The sequence below is a fragment of the Kogia breviceps genome, chromosome 4 (genome assembly GCF_026419965.1).
Source record: "Kogia breviceps isolate mKogBre1 chromosome 4, mKogBre1 haplotype 1, whole genome shotgun sequence".
Classification (NCBI taxonomy): Eukaryota; Metazoa; Chordata; class Mammalia; order Artiodactyla; family Physeteridae; genus Kogia; species Kogia breviceps.
The window spans coordinates 156,656,660-156,674,192 of record NC_081313.1 but is presented as its reverse complement, the minus strand read 5'-3'; the positions used below and the strand labels follow the sequence as shown (position 1 = coordinate 156,674,192).

At 36.9% G+C, this 17,533-nt stretch overlaps 2 protein-coding genes across 3 annotated transcripts in view; one reads left to right on the top strand and one right to left on the bottom strand.

Annotated features, from left to right (window-relative positions):
* Nucleotides 1–17,533, bottom strand: part of PTTG1 (PTTG1 regulator of sister chromatid separation, securin) — a 62,961-nt gene that overhangs the window by 9,916 nt on the left and 35,512 nt on the right. The gene's annotated exons all lie outside the window — the stretch shown is intronic.
* Nucleotides 1,813–17,082, top strand: SLU7 (SLU7 homolog, splicing factor). 2 transcript variants are annotated; one of them, XM_059062678.2, is made up of 16 exons: nt 1,813–1,935; nt 3,962–4,147; nt 5,006–5,159; nt 5,503–5,583; nt 5,879–6,043; nt 7,803–7,871; nt 9,679–9,726; nt 9,925–10,056; nt 10,318–10,415; nt 10,581–10,648; nt 10,783–10,922; nt 11,768–11,929; nt 14,056–14,160; nt 14,317–14,388; nt 14,503–14,616; nt 15,504–17,082. In XM_059062678.2, exons 1-16 carry the CDS (start codon nt 1,814–1,816, stop codon nt 15,681–15,683), a joined length of 1,896 nt encoding a protein of 631 aa, XP_058918661.2. In that variant the 5' UTR covers nt 1,813; the 3' UTR covers nt 15,684–17,082. The 2 variants fall into 2 exon arrangements, with proteins under 2 accessions (XP_058918661.2, XP_066888360.1); XM_067032259.1 differs by having other exon boundaries at nt 1,855–1,968.

Below are 17,533 nucleotides of genomic sequence, written 5' to 3'. Positions count from 1 at the left end.
TGGGCCTGTGGCTTTTATCTTTAACAACACCTACAGCTTCCAAGTGCGGATTCTTTATCTCCTGAAGTTTTGGGGTGCAAGGTTTGTATCTCCCTAGGGTAAGGCTTCCCCCTACAACAGAAAGCACTGTGTCTCCTAAGGTCATGCAGTAACTGTAAAATGCACAACCACTCCCTCTTTGAATAATCACTGTTTCCTTACTAATGATGCCCCAAACCCACTCTGCTATATGCCGGACCATTACTGGAGATACCCAATTGTTAAACCATCCTCAGCTTATATCTGCATCTAGATCCTAATCAATCTCAGTTTATCAAACAGCAACCAATCCAGAATTGATCCCTGCTTCCCTAGACCCTCCTCAGAATCCTCCAGGGGGAATCTGAAGCTTACAAAATGTTCTTCTCTCTTGTCCAGCACATTCTGTAATTCCTCTGAGAGATGTGCTCCCTGGCTTGTGCCTGATAGTTTTAACTAAATACACCTTAACACTTCCAAGCAAATTTTTGAATTGTTTTAAGAAGATGAAAGCAAAGTGTGGGACTTCCCTGGTGGTGCAGTTGTTAAGAATCCGCCTGCCAATGCAATGCAGGGGACACGTGTTCAAGCCCTGGTCTGGGAAGATCCCACATGCCGTGGAGCAACGAAGCCTGTGCACCACAACTACTGAGCCTGCACTCTAGAGCCTGCAAGCCACAACTACTGAGCCCGCATACCACAACTACTGAGCCCACGTGCCTAGAACCCGTGCTCCGCAACAAGAGAAGCCACTGCAATGGGAAGCCCGTGCACCCCGCAACTAAGAGTAGCCCCTGCTCGCTGCAACTAGAGAAAGCCCGTGCGCAGCAACAAAGACCCAATGCAGCCAAAAATAAATAAATTAAAAATATATTTTTAAAAAGCTAAGTGTGAGTGATTTACAGACTACTCGCTTTCAGACTATTTTCTGACAACTTCTGTCCCTTCAACTATTGCCCTGTAAAATCAAAATTAATATTCCTATACTAGGCACTGAACATTCTTAATAAGAAAAAATAGATTATATTATGATGAGATCTCTTATTGAAGCAAGGATGTCACTCTGACATTTGAAAGGAACACATACTGTTTTGAAAAATAAAACGTGACCGGAACAGAGAGGATAGGACCAAAAAAAAAAAACAGGGGAGGTGGGGAATTCTATTCCAAAATTAATATTTTCCAGTATTTTATTTCATATTATACTTTAAAGGAAGGTTGAGATGTCATAAATATTACTGTTTTCCCCAAATGGAAATCGTTTTATAGTATTTTTTTCCTAATGGTAAAATGCAATATCACATCGGGGCGAGACGTCATAACTACGCAATAGTGCCTCATGTTCCCATAGCACCTGGTATACCTCTCATAGCGGCTTTCTAGAACTATACTTTTTTGAATAATTCAGTGTCTTTCTCACTCCGTATGATATAAATTCGAGGAAAGGAAGACACTTTGTGTTTACCTTGTCCCCAGCGTGTTACATTACCTGGCTACTAATTAATGCTAATTTTAACTTTTTTTTTAACTTCACGCACTTCCCCTTTCATTTCACAGCGCTCTAGTGAGGCTTAAGCTGTTGTCTGCTCTCTACTGTTTTTGTTTGTTTGTTTTGTTTCACGTCGTATGATGCGGCGACCCTTTAAAAAAACAGAGTTTCAAAGAACATAGCGGAAAAGAAGCTGCTCAAACCTAACCCATTCTACAGACCCACAGTAGAGAAACGGACACAGCTCAACATCTCGCGAGACCAGCTCCGCTTGGGAACCTGAGACTCAAAGAATTCTTAACGCGCATGTGTCGGTCGTCCGGAAGGTGCCGCATGGGCTGCTGGGAGAGGGAGGAGGTCGGAAGTAAACATAGGTGGTCGGCTTCCTTCATGTCAGGCTGTCCTGGGGTCAGCGGCGGCGGGACCGGGTACGGAAATATTGTGAGAACTTGAAGAGGGAGGTGGGTGAGGGTGAAGAACCCCGAGAAGTGGACCAAAGGCTCCTAATTGTTACAAATATCCTCACGAGATTGATGAACGCCAGGTTGAGGAGGGAACGGGGACCTAGAAGCAAGCCGCCGTCCTAGGCCTCAGTCGTATTACCTGTGCCCAGTCAGACTAGGACTGTGTCTTCAGTGGTTTTTAAAGAATTATAAGGTGCCATTGGGGCTGAACTGTCCAGTACAGTAGCTGTTAACTGTTGTGGTTCTTAAGCACTTGAAATGTTGGCTAGTCTGAATACGTGTAAAATCCATATCAGATTTTAAAGACTTAGTCTTTCTAAGTCTAAACAGATTTTTTTCCTATGTTGAAAATGATAATATGTTGGGTATATTGGGTTAAATATTGCAAAAATAATTTTACCTGTTTCTTTTTACTTTTCTAGTATGGCTGTGGAATATTTAAAAGGACGTATAGGGCTGGCGTTGTATTTCTCTTGGACAGCGCTGCATTAGAGGGTTTTAAGCTTGAGTAGTGGACGTGATATGATCAAATTTGTGTTTTGAAAAAATAACACTGCAGTGTGGAAAACTGATTGGAATTGGGAGAGACTGGTAGGGAAAAGTATTAACACTAAGGTTATTGATAGTAGGAGTGGATGCATTTGAGTGATATTCAGAAGGTGAAAATAACATTACTTAGTGATGAAATAGGTGTGGGAATTAGCTGGAACACTTATGAAAAGGGATGGATGGTGGTGTCTTTCATCAAGTGAGGGAACAGTGGAAAAAGATTTCATAGAGAAGATTATGAGGGGTTTTTTTAGTTGAAGATTATGAATTTGAATTAAGATTTGTTGAGTTCAGGTTTCTCAGAGACATTTAAGTGGAGGTACTTTGAAGTAAGCAATTGGAATGTATTTATTGGAAACTCAGACAAAAGGTCTGGGGTAGAGAAATAAATTGGAGAGCCAGCGCAGTTGTATATCGTGACTATCGAAACCTTGGAAATAGACGAGCTTGTCCTCTGGTGGAGTTTAGAGTGATGAAGGAGGCCCCAGGATTGACCCTTGTGGAATCCAAAGTAAAATAACTGGGCAGAAATGGATGAACTTACAAAGGATTCAGAAGAAGCAGCGAGAGGGGTACAGGAAAAACCAGGAGAGTATAGTGTCACATAAGCCAAAGGATAAGAATATATCAAAAGGGGAAGAAACAGAACTGAAAAATGTCCAGAGGACTAGGCACATTGATAACTTAGTGGTATCTTTGGAGTGGGGGGAGGGGTGTGGGAGCTAAATCAAAGTGATTGAGAAGGGAAGCAGAAGATGAGGAAATAGAGATGATGAATATAGGTAAATCTTAAAGCATCCAGTCTTTAAGAGGAACAGAGATAGGACCCTACGTATTCATTAAGGGTTAGTGTGGTAGAAAAGTATGAGATGCTTACGTAGCGAAGAATTCAGGAATATATATGAGAGTCTCATGAAATTTTAAATACATGTGTATGTCTCTCTCCACTTATAACAGAGTTGAGAGAAAAACTGCAACAGTATATAAAGACTTTTGTGGAGGGGAAAGAGACCTTTCCCTTACAGATACTATGAAGAATAAGACATAAGTTGAAAAATAATTGATATTACAATTACAAAGGTAGCCTATACAGAATCTAAGAATAGAGATATTGTAGTGGGAAGGGAGAGACAGAATATGCTTGTTATCTCTATAATAAAAAACAATTAAAAATAAAATAATTTATATTAGAGTGAAAAAATTTCCAACCAAGAAACTAAAAATAGTGATATAACTAAAGGGGGAGGAGAGATGAAGGAAGATAGGGACCTATGTTAGCGATTAATCTTGTATCAGAGCAAGAAGTTAACTAATAATGTCTAGAATATGAAACATTCTGTATAACACACAGTATGTGTCATTAAAGTGTACTTTTGATAGTTTCACTGGTGAATTCACCAAGGGCTAGTTTATACTAATAGATATTTCTTCCTTTTCATAGAGAAGGCCAGATGACCATGTCAGCTGCAGCCATGGATGCAGGTAGTGTGGCCACCCTTTCGGGGTCCAAAGAAATGAGTTTGGAGGAACCAAAGAAGATGACCAGAGAGGACTGGAGAAAGAAGAAGGAGCTAGAAGAACAGCGAAAATTGGGTAATGCCCCTGCAGAAGTTGATGAAGAAGGAAAGTAAGTACTTTAATTTTTTTGCAAGATCTGTTCAGAATTCAAATTCATGTCTACTTGGTTTACCAATTTCTTATCCTTTGCCTTGACAGGAAGCCATCTTTATCATTTATATCATTTTTGTTTTTATTTTATCAAACTCATATGTATAAGGTTTAGTAATCAGATAATAATGAAGAACTTGTAATGAATAGCTATAGTCCTTTTCAGTTTTCCCACTCCCTGTCCTACTCTATACAAGTGACTATAGTTGACTCTTGAACAACACAGATTTGAACTGTGTGGGTCCACTTATACTCAAATTTTTTTCAATAACTACGTGCAGTACGACACAATCTGCCATGGGTTGAATCCTCAGATTCCAAACCATGGATACAGAGGCCCGACTGTGCAGCTTGAGCATCCGCAGGTTTTGGTATCTGAGGCAGGTCCTGAACCAGTCCCTCTCAGATACCGAGGGATGACTGTACTTGTCAGTCTGTTTTGAGTTTTTCTGGTTGATACCTCCACATCTCTAAATAACATACCAATACCATTATTATAATCAACTCTAGAAATTACTAGTTAACTTCTTGCTCTGACAAGATTAATCTCAGTAACATAGGTCCCTATCTTCCTTCATCTCTCCTCCCGCTTTAGTTATATCACTATTCTTAGTTTCTTTGTTGGAAATTTTTTCACTCTAATATAAATTGTTTTCTTTATTTTTGTTTTTTTATTATAGAGATAACAAGTATATTCTGCCTCTTTCCTCCCAGTACAGTATTTGTATTCTTAGATTCTGTATAGGCTACCTTTGTAATTGTAATATCGATTATTTTTCAACTTCATTCTGTCAAAAAAAAAATTAATTTATTACAGAGACATCAATCCTCATATTCCTCAGTATATTTCTTCAGTGCCATGGTATATTGATCCATCAAAAAGGCCTACTTTAAAGCACCAGAGACCACAGCCAGAGAAACAAAAGCAGTATAGCTCATCTGGAGACTGGTACAAGAGGGGTGTAAAAGAGGTATGTATGCAACTTGTATATATGCATGTGAAAATGGAGATTTTATTTTAAGAACTTAATATAAGAACCTCTAAAGCAATACTATGTAAAGTAGAAACAGATTATATGACCTTTTATGTGGTATTAAAATTCACAATACATAATACTTTAGTGTCTATATTTTATAAATTTGATATTGCTGAAGTCTTAAACTTTCTCATTTATAAAAGTGGAGATTCTAACGGGTTTTCCTCTTAATGAATAAATCATTTCACTAGACAATATAGGAATGAGGGCCAAAGTTATTTTTAACTTATTCAGATAAATAAAAATTTTCCTTGTTTTTCTTTACATCCATTTATAGAATTCCATAACTACTAAGTACCGCAAAGGAGCATGTGAAAACTGTGGAGCCATGACACACAAAAAGAAAGACTGCTTTGAGGTAAGTTCACCTTTGAGAATTTTGGAAACTGTGTCAGAGAGTCTCTTTCTTTATTCCTGTCAGAGAGCTTCATTATGTTTTTTTAATTACCTAAATTTAGGTACAAGTTAAATAAAAATTAATTTGAATGAAATTAGTTTAGCATCATCAAAACGTTTGCTGGAAGACTAAATGATAATTGAATAAACCATACAGTCCCCATGGTATGTTCACACCCACTCTGTAAAGATGATATGAAATTTTCCTCTGGGCTATAGATACTTAGGAAAAGATTTAATCTTATTCTGTTTTCCAGAGACCTAGGCGAGTTGGAGCAAAATTTACAGGTACTAATATAGCTCCAGATGAACACGTCCAGCCTCAGCTGACGTTTGACTATGACGGGAAGAGGGATCGGTGGAACGGCTACAACCCAGAAGAACACATGAAAATTGTAGAAGAGTATGCCAAAGTTGATCTGGTGAGCACAGTTCACTGCTTTCCTGCCGCCCTTAAAGAATGTACATTTTGCTGCATCTCTTGATTTAGCCCCTCTGTTTTTTGAGTCTTCAAGCAGTATAAAAAGGATGGCATTTTTATTATTGTAGTAGTAGTAAGCCTGATTGAATAGTGAAATAAACAGTGTGCTAGCCCTATTTGGCAGCAATTTCTTTTTGTTTCATTCTTATGTTGTCCTTGACTCCATGACTTAGGTTGCAAAAAATACTGGAAGTGTTAGAACAGATTAGTGTCCAGAGCTTTTTCCTTCCTTTTATAAACTCTTGGCCCCCAGACTATATCTTGCCTATGTGCCTGTTTTATAGTTGTCTCACAAAGCATTTCACGGTGGGGGAAGGGGAGGAGGATAAGTCATTTCAGAAAATTGAATTTTATTTTAATTTAACCTAAATTTTTTCTGTTATGATTTCACCTATTCCCATTTTTTAAACACCATAGTCACATTGCTTTTTTTGGTTTTGTTTTTAAGTAGAGTTAACATTTAAAAATCATGGGATTTCACATAAAAATCTGAATTTTATCTTTTCTTGATAAATGCACAGTGAAATATGCAGTAATCCCGGGCCAGCCTGGAGGGGTCAGTCATCTGGAGTCAGGTGGCACCTCGTCAGCAGGGATTGTTCTCTGCAGTTTACCCCTGGTGGTGTCTAACTTGGTTTACATTAATGCTTGGTTCAAACAGGAGTTTGTAACTCCTGTTTAAATATGGCTAATTGAATGCAACTCATTTTCATTTTTTGTTTTTTTTTTGGGGGGGGGGGTAAACTTAATTTTTTTATACAGCAGGTTCTTATTAGTTATCTATTTTATACATATTAGTGTATATATGTCAATCCCAGTCTCCCAATTCATCCTGGTTTTTTTGTTTTTTAATTTAGTTTTTTTTATTGAATGAAAGAGTCATTAAATTCTGCAGTGCCTTACAATTTTCAGAAGTTTCACACACATGATTTCATATAATCCTATAATAACACCCCCTTTTTCAAAATTTCCTACCCTTCTATTACCCCTCCCCCCTTTCCTCTATCCATTGGTAACCACTAGTTGGTTCTCTATGAGTGTGCTTCTTTCTTGTTTTATTCAGTAGTTTGTTGTATTTTTTTAGATTCCACATATAAGTAATAAACAGTATTTGTTTTTCTCTTTCTGACCTATTTCACTTAACATAATTCCCTCCAAGTCCATCCATGTTGCTGCAAATGACAAAATTTCATTCTTTTTTTTATGGGTAAATATTCCATTGTATATATATTCCACACATCTTCTTTATCCATTCATGGTTTTTTTAAATTAATTTTTTTGGAGTATAGTTGCTTTACAATGCTGTATTAGTTTCTGAGGTACAGCAGAGTGAATCAGTTATACATATACATGTATCCACTCCTTTTTAGATTTCCTTCCCTTTTAAGTCACCACAGAGCATTCAGTAGAGTTGGGGGGCTTTTGTTTGTTTAGTTTTTGGCTGCACTGCATGGTTTTGGGGATCTTAGTTCCCAGACCAGGGATCGAACCCAGCCCCTCGGCAGTGAGAGTACGAAATCATAACCACTGGACAGGAATTCCTTGTAACTCCTGCTTTTTAGGAGCCAGAGGTCTAGAGCTACAAAACATGACCTTGTCCAGTGACCTTTTCTGAAAACAATAAACTTAACACATTTTACACATATGAAAATTAAATGTTCATTTGACTAAGTAAATTTCAAATGTTTATTTTTTCTTAGGCAAAACGAACGCTGAAAGCCCAAAAACTCCAAGAAGAATTAGCCTCAGGAAAATTAGTGGAACAGGCTGTAAGTAATAAAAATGATCATTAAAAAAAAATTCAAACTCTTAGTAAACAAAAAATGAAGATTGAAACAAAAAATTCATTTTATATCTCTCCAGTTAGAAAAGATTTTAGGGAGAGAGAAGTGCTATCAAGGGGAAAGAGTAAAACTGACTTACAGGGTTCATGCGAATATAAATTGATGCAATCATTTTGGAGAGAATATTGCCATAAAACATTTATATACCTTTTCTGGAATTAAATTAGTAAATCCATCCATCCTAAATTTTTTCTAGTATTCAGAAAAGTCATTATGCACAAAGATGTTCATTGCAGCACTTTTTACAACAGCAAGAAATTGAAATAGTTAAATAGGGAATTAGTGAAGTGAGCTATCCTTCCTCTGCATGATAGAATGTAAAATGACTTTTATCAAAACTTTGTAACAACACTGGCTAACACTTACATTTTAATGACACATGTGAAATATTACAATGTTACCACACAAGGAAGACTACCAGAACACCAGTTCTCATTTAATATAGAATTAGTGAATTTTTCTTTTTATTTATTTATTTTAGTATTTCCCACATTCTCCATAATGAACATGTAATAATTTTATAGCTAGGCAAAAAATTTTCAAACTAACAAAAAAGATGTGTAGCAGGTTTTTTCCTTTTTTTTTCTTCTAGTCAGTCAACTTAATAGTTAGAGTATATTATACTTATTAGAGTTGTGAAAATTTCTTTTAACAAATTAATGGCATAAGTAAATAATAAACATTTTCTAGTTGTCAAGTTTAAACTTCTAAAAGGGACCCTTAGCAAGTATAATTACAAAGAAAACACAACTAGGTAAGTTAATCACCAAGGGAGCAGTCACAGAGGCTACCTATCAGGCAGGTTCAAAGCACAAGTTAACAGACAGATAATGTTAAAACCCAGCTCTGCCCCTGGCTAGCTAGGTGGTCCTAGAAAAATTAATTTGCCTCTCTGAGCCTCAGTTGATCATACAATACCCAACACTAGATTCTTGTAAGTCTTTATATAATAGACGTTTTTTCTTTATGATGAATTCCTAAAAGTGTAATTGTTGATGCACTGAATATGTATATGTAAAATTTGATGTTTTATCACTTAGCTAGCATTCAGAAAGCCTGTACAAATTTTTGCTTCCACCAATATACCATATATATATATTTTTATACACACGGTTCCACATCCCCCCACTAATGGTATAAAGTATTCTTTTGAACGTGTGAAGCCTTTTTAAAAGGACATGATGAAGTACTGAGCACTTTGCTCTCGGCAAAGAGAATATCATGACCAACTGCTAATGAAGAAAGAGTGTCTTTGAAGCAAGGATTTCACACGCTTCTTAAATCACAGCGTGCTGTCACCTGAGTAGATTTCTTCATTGCCTAAATTTTACAAAGGCTGTTTTGGCTCTAAAGATACTTATTACATGATCCTGGTAACTTTTCTTTTTAGCCTTAATAGAAAAACTGAAGTTTAATGAAAATGTTATGTCTGAAGATGAACACATATGAAATGAATATTTATTAGGTATACTGATCAACTTAATCTTTCTATTACGTTTGTGTGATTATAGTCCTATCATCAATGAAAATTTTGGATTTGTAGACAGCCTAATAAAATTATTCACAATGACATACTTGTATTCAAAACTTATGTGCTCGCTACAAGTGAGAAATATGAGAATTTGTTCAGGTAAATTTGTTATGTTATTTTAACTATGTTTTTAAAGTGTTAAATAATCAGTTGCTTCAGTGGAATACAATTACAAATTCGTTTCCTTCTTTTGTGACACAGAATTCTCCAAAACACCAGTGGGGAGAAGAGGAACCAAATTCTCAGACGGTAGTAAATATATACCCTATCTGGATATACATTAAATTTTAAAATTTCTGATGGCTAATATTAATAGTAATATATAATTCATAATAATAATAGGTTTAAAGAACACAGTGAGTAAGGGTTTGGTTAAAGGGAAAACAAGAACTAGATGCTGCTCTTTTTTTTCTTAAAAATTTTTTTCCCTCTCTCTTCCTCTTTCAGGAAAAAGATCATAACAGTGAAGATGAGGATGAAGATAAATATGCAGATGATATTGACATGCCTGGACAGAATTTTGACTCTAAGAGACGAATTACTGTCCGGAATCTCAGGATTCGAGAAGATATTGCAAAAGTAAGCCTTGCCAACTCAACATACATATTCAAAAAATATTTGTCTTCCCAGCCTATATTTTCTCTACTAATACGGTATCTCGGTAGTATATGGGTAATACAGTCAGTCATTCCAAGGTTAGGTGTCATTCCGGTTTTCCTTCTCTTCACCTGTACCCGACATGCACACACACATTTAACTGACTCCTCCTACTAGTCTGCTGAAACCTTCTTTGATGAAAGTAAACATTAACACAGTCTTAAAATATTTTTTTCCTTGTAGTATTTGCGGAATTTAGATCCAAATTCTGCTTACTATGATCCCAAAACTAGAGCGATGAGAGAGAATCCCTATGCCAATGCAGGAAAGAATCCAGATGAGTAAGTACCAAGTTCAATGTAAAGATTTCAGGGTAGGGGAGGGGAGCTTTTATTCATAAACCACAATCTGAATTAAAATGAGCATCACCTGTGGTCAGGTCAGAAAAGAATTTCCTTAAACAAATCAATCTCTGAAACAGTTTTTTTTTTAATTTATGTTTATAGAGTGAGCTACGCGGGGGATAACTTTGTTAGATACACAGGTGATACCATTTCAATGGCTCAGACACAATGTAAGTGTTTTCTCTATGTCAAGGTATTTTATATCAGCTCATAAGAAATTTGGGGGCATTTTTTAAAGCTTGTTTCCAAGAAGCATGAAAACAATGTAGGTGACAGCTCATTACGATGTTTTTAATTACCCTAGTGTTTGCTTGGGAAGCCTATGACAAGGGGTCTGAAGTGCATCTGCAAGCTGATCCTACAAAACTAGAGCTGTTGTATAAGTCCTTCAAAGTCAAGAAAGAAGACTTCAAAGAACAGCAGAAAGAAAGCATCCTGGAAAAGGTAATTTTGACCAAACTGCTAAAGGAAAACATTTCTTAAATAGAAATTATCAGTTAATAAACATTTGATTTACATTTGGAATACAATATACAGTCCATTTTAATCCATCAGGATTAGTCCTGTCCTTCCACTGATGCAATCAATTGGTATACAATATCATAGTGTAGCTATATCAGTGAGCTTTTGCAGCAAAACAAATCACCTCAAAATGTAATAGTTTAAATAAACATTTCTTATTTCTCACCATTTTGTATGTCAGCTGTGTCTTCTGGTCTGAGTCTGCCTATTTGAAGTTGGATGATCTAGAATGGCCTCACTTTGGTTTCTAGCAGTTAGCAGCCCTCATCTGTCCTGAGAAGGCCTCACCTGGAACAGCTCATCTCTGCCCCACATGGGTTCTTATCCTCTGATAGGCTAGCCCAGCTTCTTTACATGGCATTCTCAGGATACCAGAAACTAGCAACAAAGTGTGCCCCAGTGCACAAGTGTTTTTCAGGACTTTGCTTACATCATATTTGCCTATGTTCCACAGGCCAGAACAAGTAGCCTGGCCAGGCCCAGATTCAAAGGAAGGAGCAGCAAAGTCACGTGGCAAATGGGCATGCACTCAGGATAAGGGGAATTCTATGAGCATTTTGTAATCTACCACACTCAACAGATGAATAGCAATTGAGACATCTTTTATTTGCCAATGAAAATTTGGTGATATTTTTTTCACTGTGTTTTGTATAACAAAGCCCGTGAAGAATAGTCCTCTAATCTTTCTGAGTGGAAATAAACCCTTCAGTAGAGATTTGAATGCAAATCTTTGTAAAATTATTTAATAATGTTCAATGTCCTTTTAGTACGGTGGCCAAGAACACTTGGATGCCCCTCCAGCTGAACTGCTTTTAGCTCAGACCGAAGACTATGTGGAGTACTCAAGACATGGGACAGTCATCAAAGGACAGGAGCGGGCTGTTGCCTCCTCCAAGTATGAGGAGGATGTGAAGATCCACAATCATACTGTATGTGTTGAACCAGAATTATTTTTGTGTCCTTGTTAGCATTTTGCTCTGGATTGTATTTTTCATTAGTAAGTCGTTGTGTTTCATTTTGTTTTTTGCATTTTATCTTTGTCTTATTTTTTAATACAATTTTTAAAGGTTGTACAGCATTTACAGTTATTACAAAATATTGGCTATATTCCCCACATTGTACAATACATCCTTGTAGCCTGTCTTACACCCATTAGTTTATACCTTCCACTCCCCAACCCCTATATACTGCTTCTCCCCTCGCCCCCACTGGTAACCACTAGTTTGTTCTCTATATCTGTGAGTCTGCTTCTTTTTTTGTTATATTCACTAATTGTATTTTTTAGATTCCACATGTCAGTGATATCATACAGTATTTGTCTTTCTCTGTCTGACTTATTGCACTTAGCGTAATGCCCTTCGAGTCCGTCCATGTTGCTGCAGATGGTAAAATTTTGTTCTTTTTTATGGCTGAGTAGTTTGCCATGTGTATATATGTACACCACATCTTTATTCATTCATCTGTTGATGGACATTTAGGTTGCTTCCATGTCTTGGCAATTGTAAATAATGCTACTGTGAACATTGGGGTGCATGTATCTTTTCGAATTACTGTTTTTGTTTTTATCAGACATATACCCAGGAGTGGAATTGCTGGGTCATATGGTAGTTCTATTTTTAGTTTTTTTTGAGAAACCTCCATACTGTTTGCCACAGTGGCTGCACCAATTGCTGTTTTATGCAATTTTCCCAAAATGTGAAAGAATACTATTATTTTCACTCATATACCCACCATCTAGATTCAAATTTTTTTTTTACAGATCGCCATATACGCTTTGTCTAGAAGAGTGTGTGTGTGTATAACTGTATTTTTTTTGACTGAAACATTTGGAAATTACAGATATCATGACATTTCACCCATAACACTGTATCATGTATCCTAAAATTAAGGATGTTCTCCTATATTATATAGTGTGATATTACACTATTATATAGTGTGATATTACCATTATCACACTTCAGAAAATTGACATTAATGCCTCAATATCACCTAATCTCTAGTCCTTAATCACATTTTCTAAAATATACCCCAAAATGCCTTTAAATAACTGTTTCAGTCTTTTTGTTTGGAGTGGGGATAGTTGTTTTGTATGTGTGAGACACAGAATCCAGTCACAGCTTACATTTATTTTGTTATTTGGTTATCTCTCTTTTTTCTAGCATGTATCTCCCCTTTTTCATGACAGTGACTCTAATAGATCATGCCAGTTATCTTGTAAACTGTCTCATATCCTGTATTTGACTGGTTCCTAGTGATATCATATAACTTATTCCTGTATTCCCTGTATTTCATGTAAACAGGAATTCAGATCTAAAGGCTTGATTAGATATAAGTTAAATATTTTGACAGGAACACTTCATAGGTGATACAGTATATGTCATATTGCATCGCATGATAAAGCATATAATCTGCTGTACTTTAAGTACCCAAACTACACTTGTCTCTCTAAACAAGAGTCAAAAACCTAGCTACCTAATAGTAGCTAGGCCAGTAATCATAGATGAGTGAAATGAGCCAGGCAAATTTTATAAACTAGAGAACACAAGCCCTGTCTAATAGGGGCATCCACTGGTCAGCAACAGCCAATTATTGACAAGTGGGAATGTGGGCCCAGAATTTTCCAGTCCTCAATTTTTCAAGAGAAGTCAGATAGCCTAAATTTTTTAATCTTGGGGGGTGGCACATAGAATGTAAGACCATTGTAACCACACCTTCTCCCTGTTAGCTAGCCCTAGCATCCCCATAATTTTCCTCCTTTTATCACCAGTGTATGAGAATAACCAACAAGGACCTACTGTATAGCACAGGGTACTATACTCAATATTTTGTAATAACCTGTAAGAGGAAAGAATCTGAAAATGAATATGTAGATTTATAACTGAATCACTGTGCTGTACACCTAAAACTAACACGACATGGTAAATCAACTGTACTTCAAATTTTTAAAACAATCAAATTAATTGATAGAATTTTTTTAAAAAAGAAAGAAAAACAGTATATGAGAGACCCTAGTTTCAGGTTCATTTTTAAATAACCTCTCTCTGTCTCTCTGCAGCATATCTGGGGCTCTTACTGGAAAGAAGGCCGATGGGGATACAAATGCTGTCACTCTTTTTTCAAGTATTCCTATTGTACTGGAGAAGCTGGGAAGGAGACTGCTGTAAGTAATTGTCCTCTAGTGCTTAAAAGTGAACAACAGCCAAAGCTCTTAAGTCAAAATTTATATGAAAGATATTTTTATGTTTCAAATTTTAACTTTTTCTTAGATGACTGGTAACTATGACTCTCAAGTTAGATTACATATATTTTTCCACAGAATTCAGAGGAGTGTATTATAAATGATACAACTGGAGAAGAATCTGTCAAAAAACCTCAGACCCTCATGGAGGTAAGTCCATGATCTGTTGTCCTGAATTTTTAAGTCTTGGAGGGAGGGCTTTAAAACTTGTGCTAGAACTTTGTTTTTGCATTAACAACACTATATTTGCATCCTCGCAATCAGATGCATCAGGAAAAACTAAAAGAGGAGAAAAAGAAGAAAAAGAAGAAGAGGAAGCATCGAAAGAGCAGTTCAGAGAGTGATGACGAAGAAAAGAAACATGAAAAATTGAAAAAGGTACCTTGTGAAGGCTAAATAAATAGTAAAAGTGACCACAGCATTCTTTATTTGTAGGGGCCTTAGGAATTTATCTAGTCCTATTTACAAGCTCATTTTAAAAATGAGCAAATGAGCCCCTAGTCTGGGTGATTTGCTCAGGTCACCTATCAGGTGTAGAATACGAATAGAGATTTTGTGTGTCTCGGTATTGCCTGCTTCTTGAACTATTTGTTGAATATCACTAATGCACAGAAGAAAAATGCTTGGTATAGTTGTTATTTTAGAGTTGTGACATGTTCGCCATAGAGACTTGCCATCTGGCTCTATAGTTTGTAAGTTTCAGCAAGTCTTGGGAAAAGTCAGAATTGCAGACTCCACCAAAAAGCATCAGTTGCCGGCTTCTGTCAGTAAAATAAACCTCATTCAATTTTTGTTGTTAAATAAAATTTCTTTGAAATTTCATTGAAAATGTCATAGAATATTTTGTGCTCTATGAAAATATATGAGCCAAAGAGTGATTAGTTGTAGCTTGACAGCAAAAGGGCTGACTCCCAAGCTCTTCCAGGCAATCTAGGTTTTTGATGTAGTAGTTCATACTCAGTGGGGTCTTCTGGTACTCTACCACTTTTTTTTTTTTTTTTTTTCGCGGTACGCGGGCCTGTCACTGCTGTGGCCTCTCCCGTTGTGGAGCACAGGCTCCGGACGCGCAGGCTCAGCGGCTATGGCTCACGGGCCCAGCCGCTCTGAGGCATGTGGGATCTTCCCGGATCGGGGCACAAACCCGTGTCCCCTGCATCAGCAGGCGGACTCTCAACCACTGCGCCACCAGGGAAGCCCTCTACCACTTTTGAACAAAAGAGATCTGATTTAGAGCCACGGTACTCATTTCTTTCTTCTCACTATAGGCACTGAATGCAGAGGAGGCCCGTCTTCTTCATGTCAAGGAGATCATGCAGATTGATGAGAGGAAGCGGCCTTACAGTAGCATATATGAAACTCGGGAACCCACTGAAGAGGAAATGGAGGCCTACAGAATGAAGCGTCAGAGGCCAGATGACCCCATGGCCTCCTTCCTCGGACAGTAGTCACTGGTCACAGATGTTCACCGAAGATAGACTCTGCTGATAACATTCTTTTAGATTCTTGCTGATGATTATCAATGGAAAAATCTGTATCTACTCTCCTTGCTGCCTGACTTTAAAGCATCCAGAAGACTTATAGTAAATTCATTCCTTTCCACACTGAAGAAACAGAGAAGAAACAAAAAGCGGTATATTAAGTACAGATTAAAATTTTATTTCCAATTTTATACTAGTGATGTGGAAAAAAGTTGGCTCTCCACCTATCACAAATATCTTAACATTTATTTATTAAGTTTCAAACTTTATTTCCTCAATTTTTATGGCCCTTTATCTAGTGTTAGCACTCATTTTGAAGGCAGTTACTCTTTCTCAAAACAAGGGCTTCATTTTTTTTTTAATTAGTAGTAACTATAACTGTAGTTATTTGATAATCATTTCTTTTTGCCTTCTCAGATTTTTCTGATCTGAAGCTAACATCCTATCTTGAGCTCCAGGTTATTGAAAGGACTGTAGAACATGTGAAAACTTTATCCCTGATGTCAGTCTGTGTAGTAATAATTCTGTTTTCCACTTGGTTATAAAATTTTGATTTTCAGAACATTTCCTTGTATTCTTATACTCAGAACTAAATGCGTTAGCCTTTGCATGGAAAAAAAACTATTTTGTCACCCTTGAGTCAGTGTTAGTCGTAGGTCTTTTACCATTCTAGACATGAGTGTTTAGACACAGAAATCCTTTTCTTTAGCATAGAGGATATGGTCTGTGATACTAATTGCTGTTTTAATTGTGATTGCCTTTATATAACAATCATGAAGATTAGATTTTTTAAAGATTATAGAATAACTATTGTACCCAATCTTCATACCAGCAGGTGTCTCTTTGTAAAATTTACAAAAAGCAACACCTGAAGTTGAAAGTTTCTTCAAAGAATTACAAGTATAGCTTGTAGGGCTATTAGTAACTGAGATTGCCACGATTTTTAGCCTCTTCTAAGAATACTGTGAAGATAGTACTGACAGTGAGAGTGGGATCAGTGAAAACAGCCTGTTTAAAACCCCTGACACAGGGACATTGCCTTTTAACAGCTCACTGGCTTTTCTAAACTACCAGAATCCACTAGAATATTGCATTAAGTTAGCATCTCAGAAATAGTGCTGGTGGGAGAGTAACTGAATCAAATTGTCAAGTTCTGTGGATATACATGGTATCTAGATTCAGACCAGTATGAAATTAAACCAGCAATACAAATACATTGAATTCTTACCTACTTTAAGAATGTCAAAAATTTACATTTTCATACTCCTACCTTAACATAGGATGGTTCAACATAGTCTGATATCAGTGTCTGTTTTGTATTTTATTTATCTTTTGTTGATAAAGATGTATAATTGAGAATACTTAACTGTGAGTGGTTTGTAGCATTATTTCAAATATTTGGGGACTTTGCTGGTGGTCCAGTGGGTAAGACTCCACGCTCCCAACGCAGGGGGCCCAGGTTCAATCTCTGGTCCGGGAACCAGATCCCGCGTGCATGCCGCAACTAAGAGTCCACATGCTACAACTAAAGTTCCTGTGTGCCGCAATCAAGACCTGGCACAGCCTAAATAAATAAATAATATTTTAAAATACCTCTCAGAAACAAACACCTCTCAGAAAAGTGATGTATAGGACTGGCAGGAAGCCTGGGTTAGCTTCTGTGTGTTTGAATTATAAAATTTCAGGAGGGACCTCCCTGGTGGTCCAGTGGGTAAGACTCCACGCTCCCAATGCAGGTGGTCTGGGTTTGATCCCTGGTCGGGGAACTAGATCCCACATGCATGTTGCAACTAAGAGTCCACATGCTGCAACTAAAA